At 40.1% G+C, this 26,397-nt stretch overlaps 1 protein-coding gene across 2 annotated transcripts; it reads right to left on the bottom strand.

The window, feature by feature from the left end:
- Nucleotides 1-1,635: 1,635 nt before the first annotated feature.
- Nucleotides 1,636-25,303, bottom strand: HNRNPLL (heterogeneous nuclear ribonucleoprotein L like). 2 transcript variants are annotated; one of them, XM_056487959.1, is made up of 13 exons: nt 25,002-25,303; nt 16,869-16,987; nt 16,514-16,751; nt 13,467-13,552; nt 11,540-11,636; nt 11,372-11,444; nt 7,369-7,440; nt 5,704-5,921; nt 5,417-5,538; nt 4,579-4,780; nt 3,670-3,727; nt 3,455-3,553; nt 1,636-2,417 (listed from the first exon to the last, which is right to left on the bottom strand). In XM_056487959.1, the coding sequence occupies exons 1-13, from the start codon at nt 25,200-25,202 to the stop codon at nt 2,362-2,364; spliced, it is 1,641 nt and encodes a 546-aa protein (XP_056343934.1). In that variant the 5' UTR covers nt 25,203-25,303; the 3' UTR covers nt 1,636-2,361. The 2 variants fall into 2 exon arrangements, with proteins under 2 accessions (XP_056343934.1, XP_056343935.1); XM_056487960.1 differs by lacking the exon at nt 25,002-25,303 and adding an exon at nt 17,642-17,712.
- Between the last annotated feature and the right edge of the window lie 1,094 nt (nt 25,304-26,397).

Genomic DNA, 26,397 nt, shown 5'->3' with positions numbered 1-26,397 from the left:
AGCTTGCACAATTCTTCAGTCTCCTTTTTTTTCTTCCCCACTTGGCATAGGCTACTCATTTTGCATATGGGCCTTCCAGCTGCTATCAAGTCAGTCCTCTATGAAATACTCAGAACCATGCTCCATTTGATCTGGGAAGACACAGGAAAGATACTTTTCACCTGAACATTCTTAGGCACTGAATGCTGTGATCCACTGAGGACACCAAAACATTAAAGTGCATTTATTTTTCTTTTTTTTTTTTTTTTTTTTTTTTTAGCTGAAACCTGAAAGTTTTAAGGGTCACTCATCCCACATTGCAATTTGAAAACAGACTATTTTTAATGCTCAACTAGAAATGACTTCTGGAACTACATTAATACAACCAGCAATGGAAATTATGACAGAAGAAACAGGCTTCCACAGAATATTCAAGTTGGTAAAAGAGAAATAACAGACAGGGAGAGATCTTTTACAGTTAAAACACTAAGCAGCACATAGCATTTCACTAGCAGCAAGATATGGCACGTGGACTTTTGCACTGGAGCTGCCTGAAAACAATTTCTGGGGAAAGAGCACTGAGGCTGAAAGAGTCTCAGCAGTGCCCCTAAAATGCAAGTCTCTTTGCCACCTCACAGACAGGAGGCTAGGATTATTCCAAACCCTGTGCTCAAAGAGCTGCCAAAGAACAGCTGGTTTTCAGCTCCCAGTTCAGACCTATTAAAAGCCTGATGTGAATACCTAAAACACTCATTACCTGAAGCATGAACAAAATGGAGATAGACAGGGCAAAAATGAATAACTGTTGATGAGAAAACCCGAAGGACAACTGACACATTTTCCCTTGTATGATAAGGAATATTTGCCTTGAAATTAAGAATGGGGAAAATCCAATCTCTATTGAAAGATGTGCAATGCCCACAGCCTGTAAACATCCTACAACACAACCTCTCAAGGACAAGCACTCTGCACAAATCATCTTGCATAAAGGATGGATATAGATAAAATCCATAGACAGAACAAAGAACTTGCAGGATAAAGCATAAAATAGCTGATAAAATAACTTCTCTGCAATGATTAAGAACAGAACTGAAAGCCCTCAACAATCCACTGCAAATTTAGAAAGGAGAACACACAGAGCCTTGGACAACAGCTCCCAGACTCCATTGCCTGGATTCCTGTTTCTGGGGGCTTAGCCCAAAAAAGACAACTCCTGCTCCAGAAGACAGGTTTCAAAATAGTGGGATAGAACAAATCATCTTCTCCAAAGTGAAAGATTTCTCACCTCATTAATTCCACATCACATAATAAGTTATTTTACCTGAATCCCACTGAGATTGCCTCATCTTAAACTACAGACAAGCCAAGACTACTCACCCAATAAATTCTTTCAGGGTCAAAACAGATGTTTAAGACAAATCAGACAAAAGAAAACCTTGAATTACCTGCTAAGGTATGAAAGGATATGATGGGGACGTTCTTTTTGTTTTAACAATTTTTACCACCTTGGTTTCTATTGTGATCCATGTTGTCATCCCCCCACAACTTTTACCATTTAGTATGTCATAACCACTGCTTTAAAAAAAGAGTCAAAAGGATATGTTAAACACCAAATATTTAAGTTTAAATCATGGAAAATGAGGATGAACATATTGATACAGGCTTGCAATTTTAATTTTTAAAAGGCCCCTACGGTGGGACTAGCTGTAGATGGCATCATGCTAATGCAAATGGAAAATAGGTTTTTTTAAAAAAAGAAAAAACCAAAACCACTTTAAATAAGTATGAATTCATACCATACACGTGTACGTACTTAATAATTTTCTATGTTAGCTCAGTTTGAACTATAAATCAAGTCTATACTACTAAAAGTTCAGTATGTGCAACATTAACCCGATCAAAGCATTTTATAAATACAAGCTTCTTTTTAGTATTGCAACATACTTCACTACTTAACATACTGAAAAACAAGTTCTACATTTAAAATTCTGCTGTAATAGTTCTATCTGCCAGTTAAGACTACAAATGGAAAAATACTTGCTAATCTTTAACATTTTGAAAATGCAAATATATTTCATTTTTTGAAAAGAAACAATCTTGTTTATCCTACTGGTGCTTTTTTAGACATTTGAAGATACTACACTAACAAAATACAAACTTTGTAGTAAGCTTACAACATGTACTTCTCAGAGGCAAAAATAAAAAAAATCTGGTTTGTATTTATGAAGGAACATCCATTTATTATAAAACAAGATAAAAGATATTAGAATTAAGTTGAAACAAGGCAACATTAGAACAACCACTTTAGAGCTTTGTGAACGAAGTGTAGTTTTTAACTTGCAAATCCAGGTGAACGTAGCTTTTAACATGCTGTCCTCTTTTCTATAAATGGGATGAAGTAGAGAAGCAAAGCTTCAAGGTGTAAGGGTTGGAGCCATCTGTGAGGAGACAACACAGAACACACAGTGGGCACAGCTCTCCTGCTGATCCACCTTCCATAACCTGGCAAGTTCACCAGTTCCGTGTGTTTCACACTCACACCTGCACTGGGGTTTGCCTTTTTCACATTGAAAGAGAAAGCTTTTCTACTGTTACCCCCTCTCCAAATTTAGACAAAACTGAAATAGTGAACAGTGTTATCCATATCAGTTCTCAGTTATCCATACTGTCTTCATAAATGTTCTGCCCCTAAGGTCCACTATTAAGAAGGTGGACCAAGGGTGTGGGGGGATTTAAACTGTTAACACTTCACAAGGAGACAAATCCATAACAGTTAGGAGGAGGTAGTTTAAAATAATATTAGACACTGGCCTAGATTCTGGGAAAATGTCTGGGAAAACCTGGAAAATTCCATTTAATCCAGTAAACTGATATTAATTGTTCAGCTCAGATCTGGCCTGTTGTGTACTTGTTTAGCAGGTGAACTCATCCCACTCTATTCTTGCTAGTTTGGAGCTAAGCTTGGCTTCAGGATTTCTGGTGGTTTCAAAGGCAACGTGCAAGAAGCAGTAAATAGAGAGCAATGAGCTGAGTAACTTAAAGAATCCTCTGTTCAAGACATTGTAGAGTTCTCTATATTTATTGTGAAAGAATCATAGAAGGGTTTGGTTGGAAGGGATGGGGCATCCACAGCTTCTCTGGGCAACCTGTGCCAGTGCCTCACCAGCCTCAGAGTCAAGAACAGCTTCCTAAAATCTAAAACCTAAATCTCTCTTAGTTTAAAACCCTTACTCTTTGGCCTACCACTATTTGCCCACGCCAAAAGTCACTTTCCCTCTTTTGTATAGGCCCACTTTAAAGTATTGGAAGGGCACCATAAGGTCATCTTGGAGCCTGCTCTTCTCCAGGCTAAGCAACCCCAGCCTTTCCTAACAAGAGAAGAGCCCTCTGATCATTTTTATGGCTACCAGAACCCTAAAGTCCTTCTCCACAGAAAAAAAAAATTCCAGCAGTAAGATTAGGAAAGTTTACTTACTTGGGACTCTTATCTGGTAGTGATTAAGTACAGTAAGAGCTTCCACTGCATCTGTCTTACATTCCCATTCCAACAGACCAGACAGTGTTTTGGCAGAAGCTGTCAAAATGAGAAACAAAAATGGGAAGGTGGGGATCAGTAGCGTCTCCTGACAGTGCATACTCAGATCAAAACTGGAATTAAGCAACTTCCCAAACTGGCAAAATTTTACTTACGTTTTGGGTCAAACACTTTGTATTTAATAAAGCTGAGAACTTCATGATCCTCACATAACTGTCACAAAAATAAAATTAAGAGGTAAAACTCTAGCAAAAGCGCACATAAACAAATTAGCAAAAATTCCAAGTTCCTGGAAGAGACACATAAAAGGGAAGATTCTGACTTTTTAAGAGACTTTGCAAGAATTTACGGCAAATAATTTTAAAAATATATTTAGACTGGTAACTCTTTAGAATATTATTCTGTAGTATGTAAAACAAGGCTCCAAAATCATATTTAAATAATAACAAGTTCTACTTTTTGACATTCCTACCCCAACACAGCAGCTCTAGTTGTGCATACAAAGACACCACTTGGGAACCAGAGTTCACTTTCAGACAAAGTTGGAAAAATATATTTTATTGAACTGAAAAAGAACTCACTGAACTGTCAGTAATCTTACCACTGCCTCCACTTAAAGAGGCCCAGCATTGCATGTTTTAAGCATCCAGAGTTCATTTAGGATACAACTGTGCCAAAGGTCCCAGGTGCATGCTTGTCTCCATTCCAAAACATCCTAGCAGTCATTACAGGGAGTCAGTAAATCCTTTGTGAGTTATAATCCCAACTTTCATGTATTTGGCTTTGTGTCTTTTCCCTCTCCTCCAAAAACCCCTCACATTAAGCTCAACTTTATTTTCAAGATTTTGTTTCTCACATTAAAAAAATATATAAGATAATAAAATTAAGACAGTAACTCCAGAATTGTGAACATATCCAGAGGGGCTACAAATGTATTTTAAGGAACAGCTCTCTTCCAGTGGCTCTGCTATAACCCTCCCAGTTACTGATTTTTAAAAGCAGCACCATGAAAAGCCAGGACAGAGCCCAGAGAGTGCTGGATGTCAGCCACTCCAAGTGCTTACCTTTACAAACGTTTCCTCAGTCACACACAGGGGAACATTGTAATAATGCAGCACACAGGAGGGTGGTTGGATGATGTTCTTGGATGCTTGGCCAGCACTGGTGAAGCGATTGTTCTTACTCATGGCAAAATCCTTGTAACTACTCGTGCCATCCTCCAGTTCAAATATCTGGCTTGGAACTACTGAGTGCTGCTTGGAAACACTGGAATTTAAGGATAAAATTTCTTAAATAATTAAGGCTATCATACTTTGCAGATTATTATCTAACTAGAAAAGAGCTGATATTTCTTTATAATAATTTGAAATAAATACAGTAAGAACAAGATGGGTTGGATTTGACACCTTCCTTAAAAAAATGCAGAAAGAATGGATAACACACATTAGGGAATATAGCTTATTAGTGGCCAATCCATGTAATGACAATACATGCTTTATGAATGTAAATAAATAAAATTATAAATAGTAATAAACCTTAGAGTGGCTGGGGTTGAAAGGGACCTTAAAGGTGATCTCCTTCCAATCCCCCAGCAATGGGCAGGAACAGCTTCTACTAGAGCAGGATACTCAAATCCCCATCCAACCTGGCCTTGAACACTTCCAGGGATGGGGCATCCTCAGCTTCTCTGGGCAGCCTGTGCCAATGCCTCACCACCCACACAGTAAAGAATTTCTTAATATCTAACCTAAATTCACCTTCCTTCAGCTGAAAGCCAAAATAAACAGTCGAAATTGGTAATCATAACTCCAACAAAGATAACAGAGTAACGTGATATTATCCCTTTGAAACCTCATTCCATCTGCCCACTGGTGGGCTATTAATCTGATGAAACATATTTACCAGACATTGAGTCTCTTTCCAAATAACTTGACATTATTGAGATGTGTGACCGCTCTTTCCACAGCGTATTCATCACCCATTTCAACCAGTGCTGTGCCCGGAATAGTCTTCATAAATTTCACCTAATACAGATAAGGTAAAAAAAAAAAATTACATTGCAACAAAGAGCTCAACCAATAGTTTAATAAAACATTGGGGTATATTTTTAGACTATCTCACAAAGGCTTTTTCCAAAGCCTTTGAGAGAACTATAGTAGTTTCCAAGTTTCTAATAAAGTGTACCTTACCTTCTCAATGTTTCCATATAAGCAGAACAGGTTGAATACCCTTGAACAGTTCATCTTGAGCTGATGCAACCCACTAACCATGACAACTGACCCAGAAGGATTTCCACCATGCATGTAGGAAGAAGATGCCTGTGGCAATGGATAAGCAACAAGTTCTGGAGTGTCCCGAGATCCCATTCGGTACCGGCTTGGCAAGGGCAACAAAGGACCATGGGAGCCTAAAGAGATGAGAGACCATGTTTTTATGTTGCTTGAAATAATCTTCACTACTTAATCATGCATCAAAGCCCACATCCATAATGCATATTTAAAGGAGGGGTAGAAGGCTACAGTAATTGCTGAAAATAGATGTTCCAGTGATTATGAAAATCATTATCTTCCCTGCAGTGTGCAAAATATTTGAACATAAAGTTATCAGAGGAAATTATTAAAATCAACATTCAGAAATATTCCCATCTAGTTACAGAGCTACATGACACCGAGAAAGAATATTACAAAGTCAGAAAAACAAACCAAAAGGAGTGAGACAAAGGCCAGGAGATGACACAGCTCTTTTTCCCAGAGACATAAGCTTCAGTCAGAAGCCTGCCTTTCTACAAAAAGGTCATTTGGAAGAAGCAGGAATACTTAAACCCCCACACTAATACAAAATGAAGATAAAGTGACAAGTTTCACTGAAATAGCTTCTTTTTTATTTTTCTTTTATTGAAGAGACACTACTAGTAAGCAACACCTCTGATCATAGAAAATGTTAGTGTTACAGATCAAGGGGAGGATCCCTATTTTTCTGAGACAAAAATAATGTGAAATTCACATAAGCCAAGTATAAAATAAAACTTTTGTCTTTTTTTTCCCAGCAAAAAGCAGTAATGACAGGGAAACAGTGGTACAGGAGGAGAGGGACATATTGCTTAAGGTAGAAGGATGTATCAGAAGAAGGAAAGAACATCATCACTGAATCAAGGTGGGACTTGGAAATTCTGGACTTTTGAAGAACCTTTGGACGGAGTAGGTAGGATGTCAACCTACACAGTAAAATATCATAAATACCTTTGCAAAGGAAGAGGCAAGACAAATCACATTGCACCTGGCAGCTGAGAAAGTCACATGTGAGTGGGGACATTTGTTTCTCCACCCTAAGGTCTTCGCTCAGCACAGCAAGTCTTGCCTTACATAGAGCACTAGTAACAATGCAGTACTTCATAGCACTGATTCCAAAACATCATTGCTCTACAGTCACAGAGCTATACCTTTTCTGAATCATTTAAATTAGAAGTGCCAATGCCAAAAATTCATAGCTTTGCATGCAAAAACCAAAGCTCTCTATTGTATCAAACCATTGATCACGCTTGTTGCCATTTTCTAGAAGAAAACTGCTTTCCCAATCCTGATATCTTTTTCTACCCAGTGCCAGGATGATGGCAACTGAAAGGAAACTTTCTTCCAAGGAATAAACCTGTAGAGCTGAATGCTTTGGGTGACAGGAAGAGGTGAGGCAATGAGTGCACATGGATTTTACTGAACCAAGCAGTGTTTCAGAAGGCAGACTGCACTGCAGGTGAACTGCTCATGCTGAAGGGAACCATGGCCAAGCATTGATTAAATATTTAGAATTCCACAGAGCATGTAAGAAATCATAACCAGCTGTCATCCCACGTTACTTACCATAGCCATCATGTCTAAAGGATGATGGATGCTCTCCCAAAATAGCTTGTCTCTGCCGGCCCTTCCCTCTGTCTAACGTGGGAAGGGAAAGAAACCAGTTTAGTATGTACAACCAGGTACTTGATTTCTCCAGTTAAGACACAAAGCTTCTAATTAAGAAGTGAAAAATTAATTTGAGTCCTTGTTAATTTTATGAACAACTTCTCATTCACTCTATGTCTAAAAACACAAGCTGTAGCCCTGGGACACCAAAATTAAAAGACTGCCATCTGTATAACAAATTGCACTTAAGTTGATTGGGGGCAGTGGCCAATGAGGAGATGCAGACATTTAAAAGTTTATGGAGATACCCAATAGTTCTCCTAAAAGACACCACACATTAGTATAGAAAACACCATACAGCAGGATTTACCCATGTGTCTCTTAAAACAAATTTGAAATGCAGTACTTTTGAAAGACAGTACCTGAATCATAATATTAGCTTCAACAGCAACACATTTTCAAAGTGGGCTTCTTTCAAGAAGTTTCAGCATAAGCCAACAACAACCTGTATTACATGGTTTCATAATCAGTAAACAGAGAGCATTACACATGTGTACATATATATTTACAGAACACCTACTGATTTATGGGCGTGCTGAAAGGATTGTACATTGTGGCATTATCAGCAGCACATAACAGTTCAACTGAGGGAAAGCATCACTGAGTAATGCACTTAAACAACAGTCAATCCTTTAAGAAAACCCAGTTCTCTAGGATATAAAGTTAAGCAAGGGGTCTACACTAATGGAGGGAAGCAGCACCTCACAGCTAAAGCTCTTTTTTCCAATCAAGATCCATGCTGCACAACAAAAAAATCTAAACTTCCAGATTTCTTTGTGGTAAGCAACATTTTTTTCTTACAATTAAAAAAAAAAAAGCCACATTAAAAAGATGGGGCAAGGTATTTATCAGTTTACAACAATTCTTAGGAAATTTATGTATGACTGCTGAAAATAGTAACTCCAGCCCAATGCAGCTGGAGCTTTTTCCCCAAAAAACAGGAATTATTTGATTACAGAACAGTGGTAGATGAAAACACATGTGACCCTTTCTGCTCAGGATTTTGAGGCCAGGTTCCAAGTCAGATATTTACTTTGGCAGTAAAATCTGAAGTGAGAGCAGTCCTGAACACTTTCAAATATATAGAAGCAAGATTACTGTTGTCAAGTTTACTTTTCCACTCCCTTTTCAGGGTAGCAGCTCCGGTTCTTGGCTCTAGAAAGCAAATGAGCAGTCAGGTCAAGTATTTTGGGCATTTAAACTGTATGCAGTAATCATCTTTGAGAAAAATCAGTTTTGTAATTCCCATCTTTGGAATTAAATGCTTTTAAACTGCCCACAGTAAAATACGGTCAAGAATCACAGTCTTCAAATAAAGAATTCTGTGAGAAAAGTTTGACAAATATTTCCTCCTTGTGGTGGTGCAAGTCTCTCCTTGCTCCATGTTTGTTCCTTCTTTGAACAAAGCCCCTGGGTTGTGCCAGTACAAATACTTGTGTAAACGAGCATTGAAACACGAGAACTGACCTGTGTTAAAAATAATTTTCTGAAAGGGAAGGTTCTTTATAATCTTGTTTCAGCTTGGGTTCCTTGATTTTTAGTTTTGTTTTTACATCAGGTCCTTGAGTCACTGAGCAAGCAGGTATTACCACCAAAAGAAATGCTCCAAACTACCATTTGAAATTTCTGGCTAAAGGCAAGTAGAATACTAAGTCAGGTGGGTCTATTTCACTCAATCTAATGCAATATGAATACATAGCAGCAGGCACTTGTTAGGAAGTCTACTTTAGTGGAGAAAGACTGTGGGCAATTTATTACCATAAAGAACTACAAATGGTTCTTGAAAAAAAAATAGTAAAATGCATTTCCTTCCTAACACTTGAAAGGCAGGTGTGAAATTCTGAAAGGATTTATTGGCATGTCTATCCTTGGCATGAAATTCCTTTGGGGTAAGATCCTTGCTGCAGTGAGAGCCCTACAGCTCAGGTCACACTATGTTCAAAACCCAACTAATGGTGTTGGAAGAGTAAGTTGAATGACAAACGCATAAACTCTTTCAAAGAAAACCCCAACTCCTGGATTACTTTATGGGCAAAACTGCTCTAGATGCCTGTTTTCATGAGTGCATTTCACATTCAACAATTTTTATTCCCATTGTCCACATAAATGGATGTGAATCATAGTAAATGAAAAATCATGCTATATTCAATATGTAATGATTGAGATAAATATATCTATATATATATAGATATATATAAGTCCATTTTTTTTCCTTTTATGTGTAGTAGGGTGCTTATGTATAGATAATAGAGACAGTAATAAAAGAAAAACAAAAGAGCAGAGATTTTGAAAAGAGCAAGCCACCACACCTATCCTGAGTTTTTCATTTTCCACTGTTTGCTCAAGTTTGGGGAAGTTTTAGTTCATACAGTTCATACAGTCATACCTATCTGCAATTACATAATGCATTTAGATGCACAGTGTTACAAATCAGCCTCCAAACACTGCAATGATCAAAAGATTCATGGGTCAAATCAATCCATTCAATTTTTCAAAACCAAACTTTTAGATTTTTTTCCTTGTTCTTTAAGTTTCTTCAGAATCTCTTTTCTTTGACTAAAGAATTTGAGAAAAATTTTGAATCCTAATACAAATAGTCATAATCTACAAGCTGCAACCAATACTGTAGTTCCCTTGTTAACTTTTTACAAGAACTTCATTTTGAAAAGCCAAGCCCTAAGTTTTTAGTTGTACAACAGTTTCACAAGCTCAGTGCCTCTGCAGAATTACTGTGAAAGTGTAAATCCCTGGAGACAGCCAAAGCCCTGGTTCTCATGTAGCCTTTGATAAGTAGATACTCTATCTTGGTCACATTGTCTTCACTTTTCTAACTTTACATTGAACACATTATTATACATAGGTTACTGAACACTGCACTCAAGAGTTACAGATTTTTGGTTATTTTTAAATAAACACTTTACAGGAGTTAGGCTAGACAGCAGTTTGACTGTACATATATAATCATAGTTTCCACTGACATGAGTTAAGCTCTGAGAATTTTTACAGCTGAGTACTTAAGAGACAGTATGCCTATACCCATTATGAATCTCCCTATTTTATTACTTAAGTATAGCTGAGGGGGCTTATTGGTATTGCACTGCTCAGTTCCAACTATCTGCATATAAAGACTGAATTTCCTACTACTAAACAATATTTACACTGTTAAGTCTGAATGCAACTCTCATATACAGCAAGTAATAACATTACAATGTCAATGATATCAACAAGAAGTTCTTAGTTTTGGAAGTTCTCAATTTTTCAGTGGTAATTTTAAGGGAAATAAGACCAGCATACATACAAACTTGAACAGAATGGGTACAGTCTATCATGTTATTCATCCCACAAAAATCTGAAGTACTGAAAATGTCCTCCTTTAAAAACTTGTGGTGGTGGTGCATGCAGTATGCAGACAAGGTGAACTGCAAGTCTGAGGTTTTTCAGAGGGTTTTTTGTTTGTTTGGGTTTGGTTTTTTTTGCTGATGCCGATGTGGTGCATGATGAAGTGTAGAGTCAGCCTGCTGAAGTCCTCTATCCTTCTTAATGCCTTGTCCAACATAGGGGAAAAGAGTCCTTTCGAAGGAGAAGCAGTGTGCAAGTTTGTAGTTTATAAGGAATAGTCTGTGCCAGGTTTCCTCTCCTCCAAAGAGAGAGAGCTGCTTGGAGAAATGCAAGTCCTTGAGAACTGCGAAGGTGCTTGGAGGTGTGGGCTCCTTGTTGCACTAAGTGGCTCAAGCACACGGCAGTAGGGGGCACTAGGGCTCAGGGTTAATCCCCTGCAGTGGCACAGCCTCCAGCAGCACTGGCCTGCTTTGGAAGGACTATGGCCACACAGCCTGACCACGTGTGAAGGGTTGGCATTAGTACAGTCAAACAGCTACAGTGAGAATGGATCAGAACCTACCTCGGCGGCCCAGATATGGCTTAGTGTAGTCCCAACTATCGTTGTCATTCCTAATGACATTAAGTCGAGTTGGCTGTTCAAATAAAGTAAAAGTGAAAGAGGTTAAGCTTTGACTATACGTATTTTTTTTTTTTTTAGTAAAATTAAAAGAGAAGGTCCAAGCATTACCCTTGCATATTCAATTTTTAGGGTGCAGCATCCTGCATAGATATCTGCTCCATTGAGTGCAGCCTTCGCCTTCTGGGCACAAAACACTGATTCAAACATACACATCATGTTAAGGATCTTTTTCCCCAGGTGTCTCATTCATGTTCCTTTTATTTGATAGGTCTTTACTTTTGTAGCCTGCAGGTAATTTCACTATTATATACACTAGAAGAACTCCACACAGACTTATCACAGTAGTTTCTTTACAGAAAAAAGAACTAAGTGTACATCCTTTTTAGCTCATTAGCCAAAAAAACTCACATAACTAAAAGAGAGACTTTGAGTGAACAAATAATCATCTTGCCTCAAAAAAACACAACAGGCAGATGCATGTAGCAGGCTCCAACACCTAAGTTATTTCATATGCTCCCCATACTCCAAGATTAGTTCCATGATTAGCAGGAAAATGTGCCTGAGCCTTGGCATATCACAACTCATGATCCCACCCAGACTCAAAAATAAATGGTGTAAGAAAGCCTGAACTCTGCAGCAGAACAGACCTTTTGCACCATGTCTTGATATAATTTGGTGACATTTTAGAATTAGTCCATAACAACTTAATGTGCCTTGGTTTTACCAAATTCCTGCAGCACAACTTCTTCCAAAGTGACACAGGTTCACTGTGGAACTTAAAAATTAGGAAAGTTTAGCTTCCCAGACCTGTAAGAAACTGACACTGGCCAAAATTGCAGATGTAATGGGTACTTCAAGTTTAAATTTGAGTACATTTTTGAACTTTTCAGATAAGGCTTGTCTTGAAGCTCACTTTCCTTTCCGCCCCAAACTTTACCTTGCTGCTGCATTACTTCACTCACATTTGTGAGTTTTCTTTCAATTGCTGGCTGGTTTAATTTTCAACAAAAGTCATGTTACAGAATTTAATTCAAAGGACATAAGGGTGGAAGTTTCTGAGTGTGTGCAGGACCCTTCCCACAACTTCCCTAATCTCTCACAAGATAAAGAATAACCCCCAACCGTGCAAGTCATTTGATCCTGACAATTACATTTATGACAAACTTAACACAGTAAGTCAAATTCCTGTCTGTTAGGACATACAGTTTAAGTTTTCTACATAGATAAATAACAATTAGTTTGATTTAAAAGAAATTAGGTTGTTCCCTTTGCCTGGAAAATCATCAATGCAGCCATCACATTAGTAGCACCTGAAATCACAAAATAATGCCAAATAATTTGGCAAATTTTGTCCAGATAACAGTTAGAAATGGATGTTTATATAGCTTTAGGAAGAGGGCTGTCAGAGTTTCATAAATTAAGGCCTAATCATATCAGACTTTGGACTTCAAAAACCACAGCAACACACAACAATCCTGAACATTCAACCCAAGAACAACTTAAGGCTGCAAAGAGAGTAAACTGTGGGAAAACAGAGCAGGGAATTTCTTCAACACACAATGCCCAAGAATCAAGGTCAAGGATGCCTAAGCTGGGCTTTGCTTTATAAAGTCAAAATAGTAAGACAAGCAGTACGTACTGGGACTATTTTAGAAGTCTGAAGAAGACAAACGGCACCTCTGCAATCCCTTACCCCTTTCTTGAGTATCAACACAGACAGAAGCCAGGAAACTTTTGTGTATGAGGGGCTGTCAAATCTATGATACAATTCATGTCTGCAATTATTAGGCTTGAGGGACTATAAATGTGGTTATCAATCACTGTTGACAATGCCATTTTCCTACAAAGATGAAATGTGTAAATACTACTTTGTCTTACAGACATACAAAAAATAAAAGTTACCATATCTTAGACAGAAATTAAAAAATAATTTGGCCTCAAAATCACATAGTATTTTTCTGACATTTGCTTGTTAAACCCATTTGGAGTCAAGAACCTACGGAAAAAAAAAAAAAATCACACTGAAAAAGGATATTCAACCATGGCTTGTATTCCATTCCTCTTGAATATAACAATGCGCTGAACTTTTCCAACAGGATTGCATACAGTGTACAAAACATCCTAAGGAAAAAGAAAAAAAATTTAGTCAGATATGAAATTTAAATTGCTTTTGGTCACAGAACATTTTCGTGCAATGGCATTTAAATGCAAAAGAGCAAAGAAAAGGTTTGTTAACCTTCCATTTCTTATTTTCTCCTCTACAATTAATACATTCATGATTGGCATTTTTATGGATCAATATACTAGAGGCAATAAAATCTGAAAAACAGGAGAAGACTTCTATAAGAAGCACTCATGCAAATACTGGTTTAACAAGTATCTTCAACTATGTTAAAACCCAGTAACTGCATCCATGTCTCAAGCTCTGCTACCTTTGAAGCATTGCCCTGCAGTAGTTCTACCACAGCAGAGAGAAAAAGTGACGCTTGTAACACATTTCATAAGATTCCAGCAGCTGAGTTCATGTTCTTTTTCAGAGAGTAACTGGGAACATTTCAAAATGTAAACTTAGTCAGCTCATCAAAATGAGAATTTCAGCAGTTTTCATTCACCTGAAGCAAGCGGGTGCTATGCACCTTCCTTCCTTTTTATCTAAACCAAATACCTGCAGAATGATCATTCAAAGATCTTGGTGTGCAGCCTCAGGTTTATTTGGGGGTCAACAGGGAGAAGTGCCAAAGGAAGTAGGTATAATATTTATTATTATGTTTTGCAGAGCAGAGGAGCAATTGGGAGGCAAAGGAGTAGGGGACATGTGGATTTCTTAAAACTAAAACAAACACAGCCTGAACCCATAAAAAATAAGACCTGTGAAACCACTTACAACACGCTTGGCAGCACAAAATGCTGCCCTCCATCTCTCCTGTTTGGGAGAAAAGATTCCTAGAAACTTTCCAGCTCCAGGTAGCATTAATTTTTCATCTGATTTTCCCTCACAATTAGCCCCTCAAAAAATTTCTTCACAGCCACTTAATTAAAATCAAAAAAGTTGTCTTGCAAAAACATAAGCTCTACTTAAAACCCCATCAGTGTCATTAGCCAGCAATCACACACAGAATGGGATTTTTAAATTACATTTCATAATTCAGCTACTTTATATTACCAAATCAGTCAAGTGGTTGACAAGACACAGTAATGAGGGCTATTTATTAAACAATTAAGCACTAGTACTATATATATACTAGAATATCATAATTCAATTGTCAAGGTACACCACACCTTCCTCATGCATATACAGAAGGTTTAGAAGTGAAAACTAAGAGGAACAGCAGAGGTATGGATGAACAGACAGCAATGACTGCAGCAGCAAAAGTCACTTTGGGAACATCTCTTTGAACAGACAAATCCCTGACAAAGTTCTGCCCACAGGTAAGGAAATGAGGAAACTGATCTTCAAAGACCTATACATGACATCTTGGGCAAAACTTTTCAAAACACCAACACCCCCTCTCACATAGGGATGAAAAGCAGCTAGGAATTAAATAAGATTAATATGCCCTTCTTGCCCTCTGCTGTTACACCCCTCAAAAAAACAAACTGTGAGAGAGAGAAGCTGGTCACAATTGCAATGTTGCAATGGAGGAAATAGGCTGCAGCAGAATTATAGAGCATTTTGCTTCTGCCAAGGGATGCCTTTAAACAGACCAAAATCTCTCCAAAAACATTGTCTTGTTTATAAAGTAAAGCTCTTAAAAATTATAAAACAGTTTACTGAAGTTATTCAGACTTGCCACTTTAAACTGCATGCAATTTTTCATCTATTTTTTAACTGTAGTTCAAATTTAAGAAGAGTGCTGAAGAAGAAGTAGTATTGGGCTTCATGTCTTCATGTCTTTTTTTTTTTTTTTTTTTTTTGAGGGGAAGCAATGTTTGGTTGATTTTTGTTTTCTTTTGTTGGAGGTGTTTTTTTTAATAATGAAGACTTTGCTCGAGGCATTCTTAAATTAATTAGTTTTTAACCCACTGGACAAGTGCAAAATTTTTATTTTTCTCACCATATTTTTAGCTGTTATGGGCACAGCTGCTCTCCCCAGTTGCTGTGACTACGCTGCCTTCAATGAGCTCTGCTGCTTCCCAGTAATTCTGGAAATCTGCCTGCTTCTAGCACTCATTTGTATATGCTAAAGAAACAGCTGGGGGCAGTGGGAAGGAAGAGGTTGGGGAGAGTTGTTTGTTTTTAAAAGGGAGCTACTGTGCCAGAGGCTTCATCCTCAGAATTCCCATGGAACTCTTCTAACCCAGAACCAGGCTTCTGCTTCCAGTTTCTTCAAGCATCCACCTTTAACTCAGCAGCTCATGCAAGGCAAATTTAAAATGGTTGAATGAAACAGAGTTTCCAAAATTTGTATTTAAATATTCTTTGCATGTGACAGTAACTGAGTCAGTGGATTTGTTCACACAGCTCAGAGCAGGTTTGTTTTTAAACACTAAAAAGCAACTTATATTTTGGCATGCTTTTCTATTAAAAAAAAATTGACAGGAGAAACAAAATTCATCACTCACTGATAAACATAAATTCCTAAATAACAACAAAAGACATGCATCTAAAACAACTACGTACAGAAGCCATTAATAAATGGCAATAAATTAGGATGCAACTGTATAAATGGTACAACTTGAAATACTAAAAAGGAAAATATGTTGGCCCAAATAGAAGTGAGGAAGATTCCGTCAAACAGGAGTTGATCACCAGAAGAGAAAGGTTTCACCTTTCCACAAAGGAAATACTTAAGAAGTACTGCAATAAAATAACCCTTCCCTACTGTAAAAATTACATGCTTTTTAAACATACACCACTCAGAGCCTAAAGGCTTGGTAACAATCTTAATGTTGTGGCAACACATTTGGAAATATTACAGAAGCATGCAGCAATTTAAAGATTTCAAAATCCTCACGTCCAAAGTCTTCAAAAGTATTGCAAAACATCTGTACAAAACTGAATCATCTTGAAAAACCTTTATTTAAGAACATGTATGTTACCTATGTGAAGATACAGAATGATGAATAAAAGATTAGACATACCACTGTAATCGGGTAGAGAGGATTCTGAATTGACAACAGGAGAACTTTATTCCCTCCGGATGGGTCATCAGTGTTCCCTGGCCGGGTGATCCTCTTGCTTGTGGAGTAGTTGAAGAAGGCCTGCTGCCCAGCAATGTACACAGGTTCATCTGCTGCAAATGTCACACACTTCTTTGCACTTTCCACGTTTTCAAACTCCACCAGAGCCTGGCGCTTGAACGGCATCATCATGACATAGCTGGTGAGGGAAACATCACACTAAGGTTTCCTGCTCCCTCAGAACAACAACTCCCAGGTCCCATCATGGTCATTTATGACATGTTTGTTTTCCAAACCATTCCTAACTAGGACATACCATATGGTTCCAAACTTCTCAAGAGCTTCCACGAGATCTGCTTCCACCACGGATTCACACAACCCTCGGACATGGACGACAGGAGAAACAGAGACTTTGTGATGACTTCCTCCAGCATCCTAGCAACAAAATGACATTTTAAAACTCAACACAGAACTTTCTCTTTATCATTAACTAAAGTTAAATACTTGGTAGACACTACACTGAGTCCAGAAGCAGCCATTCAAATGCACAATCTAAGCATGTGTTAAATAATTTAATTTTTCTTTCCAAACGGATTGCCAAGTTCAGTTGCTGAAGTCTACTTAAAATAAAAAGCTTTTCAGATTTTATTAATCTGTTTGCACACACAGGATTTTTCTTGTATTTAAAAAAAAGCAGCCATGTAACACTGATTGAATTGCAGGAGGTCTTACACACACCCTATTCATTAGGAGCATTAAAAAAAAAAATTAGGACATGTCCAATAGCTAAAATATTTCTGACACTCTGCTTGCTGATGCCAGTAGTTTTTTGAGACAGGCTGAGAGAATAAAAAAGCAAGAATGAATGAGGGCTATCCATAAACTCAAATTGATTATTTTTCCAATGTCCCACAATGCAAGAAAATGCCAGCTCTGGATTGTGGTTGAAATAAACCCAACCTCCCTTCTAATTCTGAACACGAATGTTTTTAAAACTCACAATTTCTGTACATATGGGGCTCTTTTCACCCCAAAGCTGACTACTATTAATGGATCCAGACATCAAACATTAACACACAGAATTCTCACCATAAATATTTTTCAGAGCTACTTTCAGACAGGATCAGTTCTGTGCAACTGAAGAATTTGGGTTGAAATCAGCTCATCGTTCCATGAAAACCCTGAAGGCTGAAATTTACCTTAAATATTCTAGGACACAAGGGTAAAAAAAAACCAAAAAAAAACAAAAAAACAAAAAAACAAAAAAAAAAAAAAAAAAAAAAAACAAAAAACAAAAAACAAAAAAAAAACCCAAAAAAAAAAAAAAAAACAGGTAACCCAATAATGGGAGATGATAAAAAAAATATTTGAGATAACAAAGGGCACACTAAAATATACTGCAAACACCCAGCACCCAAATTTCATATTTATTACAGCAGCGTGAAGTTGATGTATTCATATTTAACAAATCAAGTATTGTTGATTTTTCACTTTTTCTTAAACAGCAGCATATCTTCTGGAACTTCGGAGAGATTCCCATTTGTAGCACAAAGGAGCATTGAGCTACAATAATTAAGTACCCACAATGATTGCTCCTACTGTTAGACATTCCTCTCTTCTCTGTCCATTTGAACTACAGATGCCAGGAAAAAACACATTCCAGATAACTACAAACTGAGTCTTGTGTGTTTAACTCCTGTGTTCCATGTACAGCTCTCACTAAACAATTACATATTTTTTTCTTTAAATTGAGGATTTGACCATTCTGTTTGTATCAAAAGCAAGCACTTCAGGCTTCCTCAGATGTCAGAACAATCTGTTGTGTACTATTTTAAGCTTACCTTACGTTTTATTTGTTTGCAGTACAAAAGCACTTTAAGTGGCAACACATTTCTTTGAATAAGAACTGTGGCAATGCTGAGAAAACACCACAGATGATATTTGCATAAGTTACCTTGTATCCTGAATCAATCAGCCTGGGTGTACGGCAGGAGAAGTGATCAAAGTAGTCACAAAAGGTTAATACTTTGAACTGCAAATGCTTAGGCAATTGCAGAAGGAACAGAACTACAGAGAGATTTTATTTTCAGCTTATATGTTCTTAACCCACATACACACTTTGCAAAGCTGAAAAAAGCACCTGAGGAAATCTTCAAGAGAGAACTAACGATAAGTACCACTTTTTCCTACAAACCCTATTATCTTAAGATGTTGAGATAACATTTATTTACAATCTACAGAACAATCAAAAACTATTACATCAATTATTCATTGCCCTGCATACTTGCTACTATATTAAGATCCCAGTTAGTGCCTGGGGATGCATTTCCTTTTAGGTTTCTTTAATACACTCGAGAAATCCCATCTAATAATATTTCTATCAAATCACATGGTGAATACTAGCAGTGATTTGCTCATTGAAGCAGACTCACCACAAGGAATAGTTACTAGCAACTTACTACTTGCTACTCACTACCTTTTTGAAGTAACATCTCCATAAATGACATCAAGCTTTTCAGAGAATGGATACTTACAAGAGTGTTTCGCTCTCCCTCCCCTTCCGTGCTCAAACTTCTGGTTTAGTTTCAGTTCACATTTCTTTGTTATGCACATCACTTTGTATTTTTATCTACTAGCAGGCATTAGTAGATACAAATCTTTCTAATAGTGCAAATTCTCTCAAAAATTAAGAGTTTTACACTTGCATCTTCAAATCCATTATCTATGAGTAACATGAACATGGTACAGGTGTCTGCACATCAGCAGAATATTAAAAAAAATACAAATTTTGCTTTCCGTTTGCATTAAAATAACCTTTGGCTTTCCAATCCCAATTTCCTTCTCCCAAAACATCATACAGAAGGTGTTATTTTAGCAATGTTTAGCAAGAGATTCAGAAAGAACCAAAAGCTGCCATTATAGTAACCTGTGCAGAATCTTGAGAAGCATGGAATAAAGAAAAAACAAAAAAACTCCCCCAAAACAAACAGCAGAAAAACAACCCACCCACCCCCCAAAAAATCCAAACACAGTATCAAGCAATCTAGAATGACCCTGGATTTCCTCTATAAGGAGAAATAAAACCACCAGACCACATGAAAAAAAATCAAACGTGTCTGTAGAGTGTAAAGTGTACAGCTAAGGTCAGAACATTCACAGCTCATCCAACTGCTGCTGGAATTTCTCTGCAGAGATGAACAATGTAGGATTTTGACCAAGATCTCACGACCACTGTATCTTGAAAGCTACATGTGCTACAGTTGGCACACAGACAAAGGTTACATCAAAGCATCTGCTCACACACTAACAACCACCAGTATTTCCCTGCCTACAAAGGAGTCTTTCAGTAACTCAGCTCCCACGAGAGCACAAAAGCCCCATGCAAAACTCCAACACCACACACTTACTCTCCACTAAAGCCAGGAGAACAGAGCAGCCAATGTTATGGCTATACCATTTTTATATATATATATATATAATATTTATATATATAATATTTCTATATAATATTCATATATATATATATATATCTTAAGGGGGTTTGAAAGCTCAATAATGATTTCTTGAAGAATCATTAGGCTGGACAGAAAACGCAGTTAATTTAAACAGATAATGGAACAGACTTCCTGCTCAAGACCAGTAAGAAGGATAGAAAATGTTTCCCTTGAGAAAGAAACCAGGAGCATAAAAATGCTTGCCCTAAAACAAAGGTGAGGCACAAAGGGAGGCACTGACATATCCAAACAGATGAAGTACAAACAAGTGACTTCACATACCTAAGACTGCAACAGAAGCAGCTTCAAATAACAGCTGTGGCATTTTAACATCCATTTTTTGGTGGCCTACATATCTCTAGATAACATTTGAAACATATCAATGGTTTCTTGCCAACTAATTACAGTTTGCATTCCAAAAAGGAAGAAAATCATCATGGGCTGTAGGACGATGCCTCTCTTGCTCATCAGATCCAGATTAGACTTTTCTCATTAAAAATGTGTCCTTTATCTTTTCTCCAGTCAGACATATTCCAGTCAGTATACTCATATTAGTCCTATTAATATGTATTACCTTTTTTTGAGCATTTGCTTCTTTGTCTTTTCACTATTTACCACCTCCATCTCTCTTTTTTCCTCACTGCAAAAGGATGGCATTTCTCCTTCATATTCCCTCTGCCAAATATACTCTTATTTAGTTTCTGACCGTTCGAATTATCTTATTCATTCTCAATTTTCTCCTCCCTCTGCATCCCTCTTAACTGGTCTGAAATTTGCTTTACAGATACAACAGAACGGGTGGTGGGTGGGGGGGAAGTGTCTCAGAAGAACCAAACAAAGACAAAGTTAAGGTTCCACAGCAGTGGAATAGTGTGTCATTTTTGTATACCCTAGATTTCTGCTTTTTTTATTGTTGTTGGTTGGTTTAGGGGCCTGGGGGGCAGGGCTACGCAGAAGAAGGCAGCTAAGATTAATCACATCCATACTCTGAAAGGTTACTTGGCCATTTGGTTTTGCTTTTTTTTTTTTTTTTTTTTAATGAGGAATTTAAGTATCATTTCTCTTTGTTTAATGTATCTCTACCACTGTGTTCTTTTAATGATTTTAACTGCTACAGAAAGAATACCTGCACTATGACCCCTTCTGCTAACTCTGAATTGGACCTGAAATGGTCAGGTATTTGGACCACATGATTGACCTAAGTCCCTTCCAACTGAAATAGTCTATCCTGTTTTCCTCTCTGCTCATGACAACCAGAATATGCTTAAATATATATATCTATCTATCCAAGTAAATAAATTTTAAAAAACACCAAACACCATTCCAAAGCAAAATCCTACACAATACACAACACAACATCATCAGGAGATTTGGCCTGAGATACTGGAAGAAGAACCAACCTCAAGGTAATGTTTTGGGGTTCTTTTTGGTTTTGGTTTGTTTTTTTAAGGAGGATAAAGGAGGGAAGATTATTTACATTTACTCAAAACCAGCTTCTAGGATGGGCTTCATTTAAAAAATGGACAAGTCACTGCAAAATAGGTCAAGGTCTGAACTCATTGCATTTAGCTGCTGTTACCACACTGCCTATGCCAGACATGAAGCAACTGAGTTGCAAGAAGAGCTGCTTTCCATTTAGCACCCAGGAAGTTTCAACGGAGGGGCTGAGAAGTTGCGAGATCACATCCCCGTTTCACCTTGCAGCCGCTCATAGCTCTTTTTGTGTATTGAGACACCACATCTCACTTCCCCAACAGTAAGAACAGGGCTAATAGATCTTCCTGGCTTCACAAGAACGCTTAGCAATAGGTTATGTCAGAGATAGGGAGGGAAGTGAATGCTACAGGTTGCATAAATATGACATTAATCCATAAAACTTACATTTAAGGGAGGGAGAGGGGATAGAGCTGAAAGGCCCTCAAAATTCCCTTAAACACAGCTTTCAGCTCACATTATCCCAGTGTCCTGACCCTCTGCTACACTGCAATTCTGATTCCTCTGACAGGGCTTCACCACCACTCAACACTGCTTCTGTAAAGGTCATTCTTCCAAATCACATGCTCTCCCACTGAGTGCTTCTGCAGGAGCACATCCTGCTCCTTCCCTGGTCAACATCCTGGTCTGTTCCTGGCTCTCCAGGCTCCTCAGCCTGGAGATGAGCCATGAAGGAGAGGGTGCACCTCTGGTTTATGAGAAGTGTCCACACAAATGGGAAACAGAGGAAAACCAAGAGCAAAATAAATGTTGGATTCCCTCTGGATCTCACACAGAGATTTCTAGGAACCCATTTTAAAAAAATCAAACCAAAAGAAACCCCACAACAACAAAATACACCAACAAAAACAAAACAACAACAAAATAGAGGCATGAAGGGCTTCTTCAACTAAATGCAACAATCCCAGAACAGGCAACTGCCACAATAATAAATACAGCCAAAGAGGGTGAACCCACAAACCTGCCAGAAGAGTCCTAGCACAAAAGAGCTTTTCTACAAGGGTATATAATCCATGAGTGTACAGTTCACCAATATTCCAGGGCATATGTGAGGGAAAAATATTTTTAAAAAATTAAAAAAAAAAAAGACAAACCAACAGACTCCTATCACTCTTTACCCTGATCATCATTTCACCATCATTTACCCTCTTAATTTCACACTCACTATAGTTCCTCCTACTTATTTTTCTGCTCTCTTCTGAGCAATCCAGGACACTTGCACTTCTTCCCTCCTCTCAGCCTACCCTCATCTTGTATGTCCGAACCACACACAACTTTTATAAGCTGAGAACATTTCCCTGCAGAGGAACAAGTAAGATACATCACAGAATAAGTTTCCTGCACATTTTTGTATCTGTTAGAGAAAAAAAACAGTGAAAATCCACATTAGCTAACTCTACCTAATAGAAATTGGCATATTGCTAATAAAAGCTTCACATAAAATTACTAACAAAAGCACTCAGTCATTCACTTTTCTTATCTCCACTTGATGTTACAGTTTATGCTTAAGAAACCAGTTTGATCTCCAGATCAAGACAATTTCTGCCTCTCCAACAGTGAATCTGTGAATACAGTTATGCCAATAAATTGTCAATGACACTGCCACTGACAGAACCAGCTGCTGAAAACCCCTCATGTTCTCAACTTGCTACACATTTGTTTCAGATTCTTTACTCACAACCCTCAGCACATACCATTCTTGAGATCCAAAAGGTGAAGTTATGTACCCCATGCTCTCATTAGCATGAAGGGTAAACTTGGATAAACTGAGATACTGAGACATCATGAAGACACTCTGAGCTGGAGCTCAGAAAGAAGGAAAAAGGGAAATATAAGAACTAGTTGATTTCATAAAAGTACTGCAGAAAAGAGGAAAGGCAAAAGCAGAATCTCCTTTCTAATTGAAACACTTCCCTGCATGGCGTTCAGCTCTCCTACACGACAAACTTGCCAGATAACTTAAGCAAGTATAAGGATTTCTTCCAGCAGTGGCCTTTAAGACAGAGCACATTGCTAATTCTCGACTGCAGCAGAGATGATGCTCGGTCAAGAGAAACTTGAGAGTTTAAACAGTTCTCTCCGGAAATGTATTTTGTTACAGTTTATCAGGAAACATTTGTAATAATGTGCTGGTTTGGGCAGGGGTGAAGTTAATTTTCTCCATAGAAGTATGGGCTATATTTTGGATACGTGCTCGAAACAGTGTTGATAATACAAAGGTTTTCCTTCCTGCTGAGCAAGAATCAAGGCTTTCTCTGCTTCTTCTGCGGTTCCACATGTGAGCTCAGCCGAGACAGTGACCTCAAGCGACCTAAGGAATATCCCAGACCCTATGAAATCCTGCTCAGCATATAAAGTGGAGGAAGAAGGGAGAACAGGATTTTCCTCACTTGTACCCTTTTGATTCTGTCCCCCATCAGACCGGACAGGAGTCAGCTGTGCAGTTCTTGGTTGTAGGAGAGGGTTAAACCACAGCAATAAATTTAGCAGGCACCTTCTCTTTCTATAGATTTAACTGATGGAGAAATGGTAACAGCAAACTCACTAACTCATCCCAGTGATAAGCAAGTTCATTTTAACAAATCACAAAATGTGTATTCCAAATTTCAAGCCCTGACATTAAATCAATGTTTTCTTGATTTGGCTTATTCAAGTAAGAAACAGAAAGAGCCATCAAGGAGAAAAATGGCTGTAATCAGACGCACAATTAGTTAGATAAGGAATCAAACAGTAGACAGAAAAGTCTCGTTAGCTCAAGTTTATGGGTCAAGGACTACCTTGATACTTAGGAAAATACATGAGGAAAAGGTACGTAGCAAAAAAAAGAGAAGGGAAAAAAAAAAAAAAAAGTCAACCATTGTGCTCACAGCAGTGTGAGGGAGAGAGGGAGGGAGAAAGCAGAATTAGAAATTTCTTTTAAAAGCAGGCAATGGTTGAAGACCAGCCTTATCGCGGAATGGTGCCAGACACAAAGGTAGAACGAAGGATGAAAGGAACCCTCGGCCGCGGTTCCAGCCCCCGCCACCCTCCCCCCGCTCGGTGTTTCTATAGTTACGCTCAGCAACAGGGCCGGCACGAAACTTGCAATGGCGATGCCCCGAAAGGCACCCAGTTGCCCGTGAGCTCCCAAACCCGCATCCCTCCGCCCGTGCATCCATCCCGCGGGCTGCAGGCTCAGCCCGTGCCCGAGGGCGGGCAGGAACACTCCGGGAGCGCGGACCCGGCCCAGAGCCCCCGCCATTCCCACCCTGCCGGAAGCGCCTCCATGCCCGGGAAGCGGGCGGAGGGCCCCGACCCCGGGAAGGCCTCGTGGCCGCGAGAAGCCCCCCGCCCCTCCCGGGCAGCAGCGGCGGGGGCGGCCACGGCCTCGCCCGAGATAGGGGCGGGGCGGGACGAGCCCCCTCCCCCCGCCGGCAGCCTGAGGGGAGCCGCCCCCCGCCCGCCGGCCCCGCGGCCCTCACCCCGCCCGAGAAGCCGCCGCCGCCGCCGCGCGACGCGGGGGGCTTGTCCCGCCGGCCCTCGCTCTCCTCCGCGCCGCTGTACTCGATCTCGCCTTCCTCGGCAGCGGCGCTGGGCTTCAGCCGCTTAGCCTGGCTCTCGTAGGCGCCGTCTTCCTCCTCCTCTTCCTCCTCGTACCGCTCTCCGGACGACGGCGACGACATGTCCGCGGGAGGGAAGGGGCGGCCGGCAGGGGAGGCGGCGCGGGAGCGTGGACAGAGCCGGCGGCGGCCCCGAGCCCGAGCGATGCTCTGTGCCCCGGCCCCCTCACACGGCCCGCCCCGCGCCGGCACATGGCCCCGCCTCCCCGCCCTCTCCGGCCTCACGATTGGCTCCGAGCAGAGGGGGAAGGAGTGCGCCGCGACGATTGGTCGGGTTACGTGTCCGTCAGGCAACAGCGCGGTTCGATTGGACGGGGAGCACGCCCGTCACCGCGCTGTGGGGCCGCCTCGGCCCCGCCCCCCGCCGCGGTGCCTGAGGGCTCGGTCGGGGGGAGGCGGCGGGAGATGCGCTGAGGGTCCGTCAGCGCCCGTCCTGCGCTCCCGGCCCCGGGCATTTTCCTTGCCGATCACCGCCCCCGGCCGTCCCGGCAGCCTCTGTCTCCTTCCTAGAGCCACCGGCTGATGTTGCAGCGGGAGGTGCGCACCCCGACGCTGAGATCCGCCAGGAGCGGCGCGGCCGCTGTGTCTGGGCTGCGAGGGCCACGGCGGCCATAAGGTCACAGAGGCCTCGGTGAGCCGTGAGACCGCTCCTCACCAACCACAGCTGGCCCTCGGCCCCGAGCAAGGAGTTGGTGCTGGTTCACGTGGTCCGATGGGCTCCGCTGTCCAGCGGGTGAGAGCCAGCAGCGCCCTCAGTGTGTGCCTGCGGGCTCGGAGGGCTGAGACCTGTCTGGGCAGCTGGCACTGTGGTGCATGCAGCTCTGCTTGCTGGCAAATGGTGGGGCTGGTCTGGTTCCTTCTTCAGGGCGATGCTGGTGAAAATGGCCGCAGGAGCCCGTGCCTGTATGCACAGCATCATAGAGCCATGCAACAGCCCGGGCTGGAAGGGAGCTGGAAAGATCATTGGTCTAGGTTTTGTGGGAAGGAGCCTAGATGAGATTATCGAGCACCCTGTCCAGTGGCAGCTTGGAAACCTCCTGCGACAGGGACTCTACCATTACATCCCTGTGTTTCGGCAGTTGGTTGTTCTCACCATAAGAAAAATTACGTTGTGCCTTGTCTTCTCCATGCAGTCCTTTGTGAGGACACGCTCCACCCTCTTTGTAGCAGCCTGGTATATTGAGATTAGCCCCCCTGCCTAGCAGCCTTCTCTCCTCCAGGGGGAAAAGATATAATCGATCTTTCCTCACAGGACAGG

Source organism: Oenanthe melanoleuca, chromosome 3, assembly GCF_029582105.1.
Source record: "Oenanthe melanoleuca isolate GR-GAL-2019-014 chromosome 3, OMel1.0, whole genome shotgun sequence".
NCBI classification, from domain to species: Eukaryota; Metazoa; Chordata; class Aves; order Passeriformes; family Muscicapidae; genus Oenanthe; species Oenanthe melanoleuca.
The sequence above is the reverse complement of the archived record's forward strand: the minus strand, read 5'-3'. Positions and strand labels throughout refer to the sequence as shown.

Coding starts and splice junctions, on each gene's coding strand:
- HNRNPLL (XM_056487959.1), bottom strand. CDS start 25,202: ATGTCGTCGCCGTCGTCCGGAGAGCGGTACGAGGAGGAAGAGGAGGAG. Junction 16,988..25,001: donor GCGGCGGCTTCTCGGGCGGG/GTGAGGGCCGCG, acceptor TTTTGTTGCTAG/GATGCTGGAGGAAGTCATCA. Junction 2,418..3,454: donor CTACCAGATAAGAGTCCCAA/GTAAGTAAACTT, acceptor GTCTCCTCACAG/ATGGCTCCAACCCTTACACC.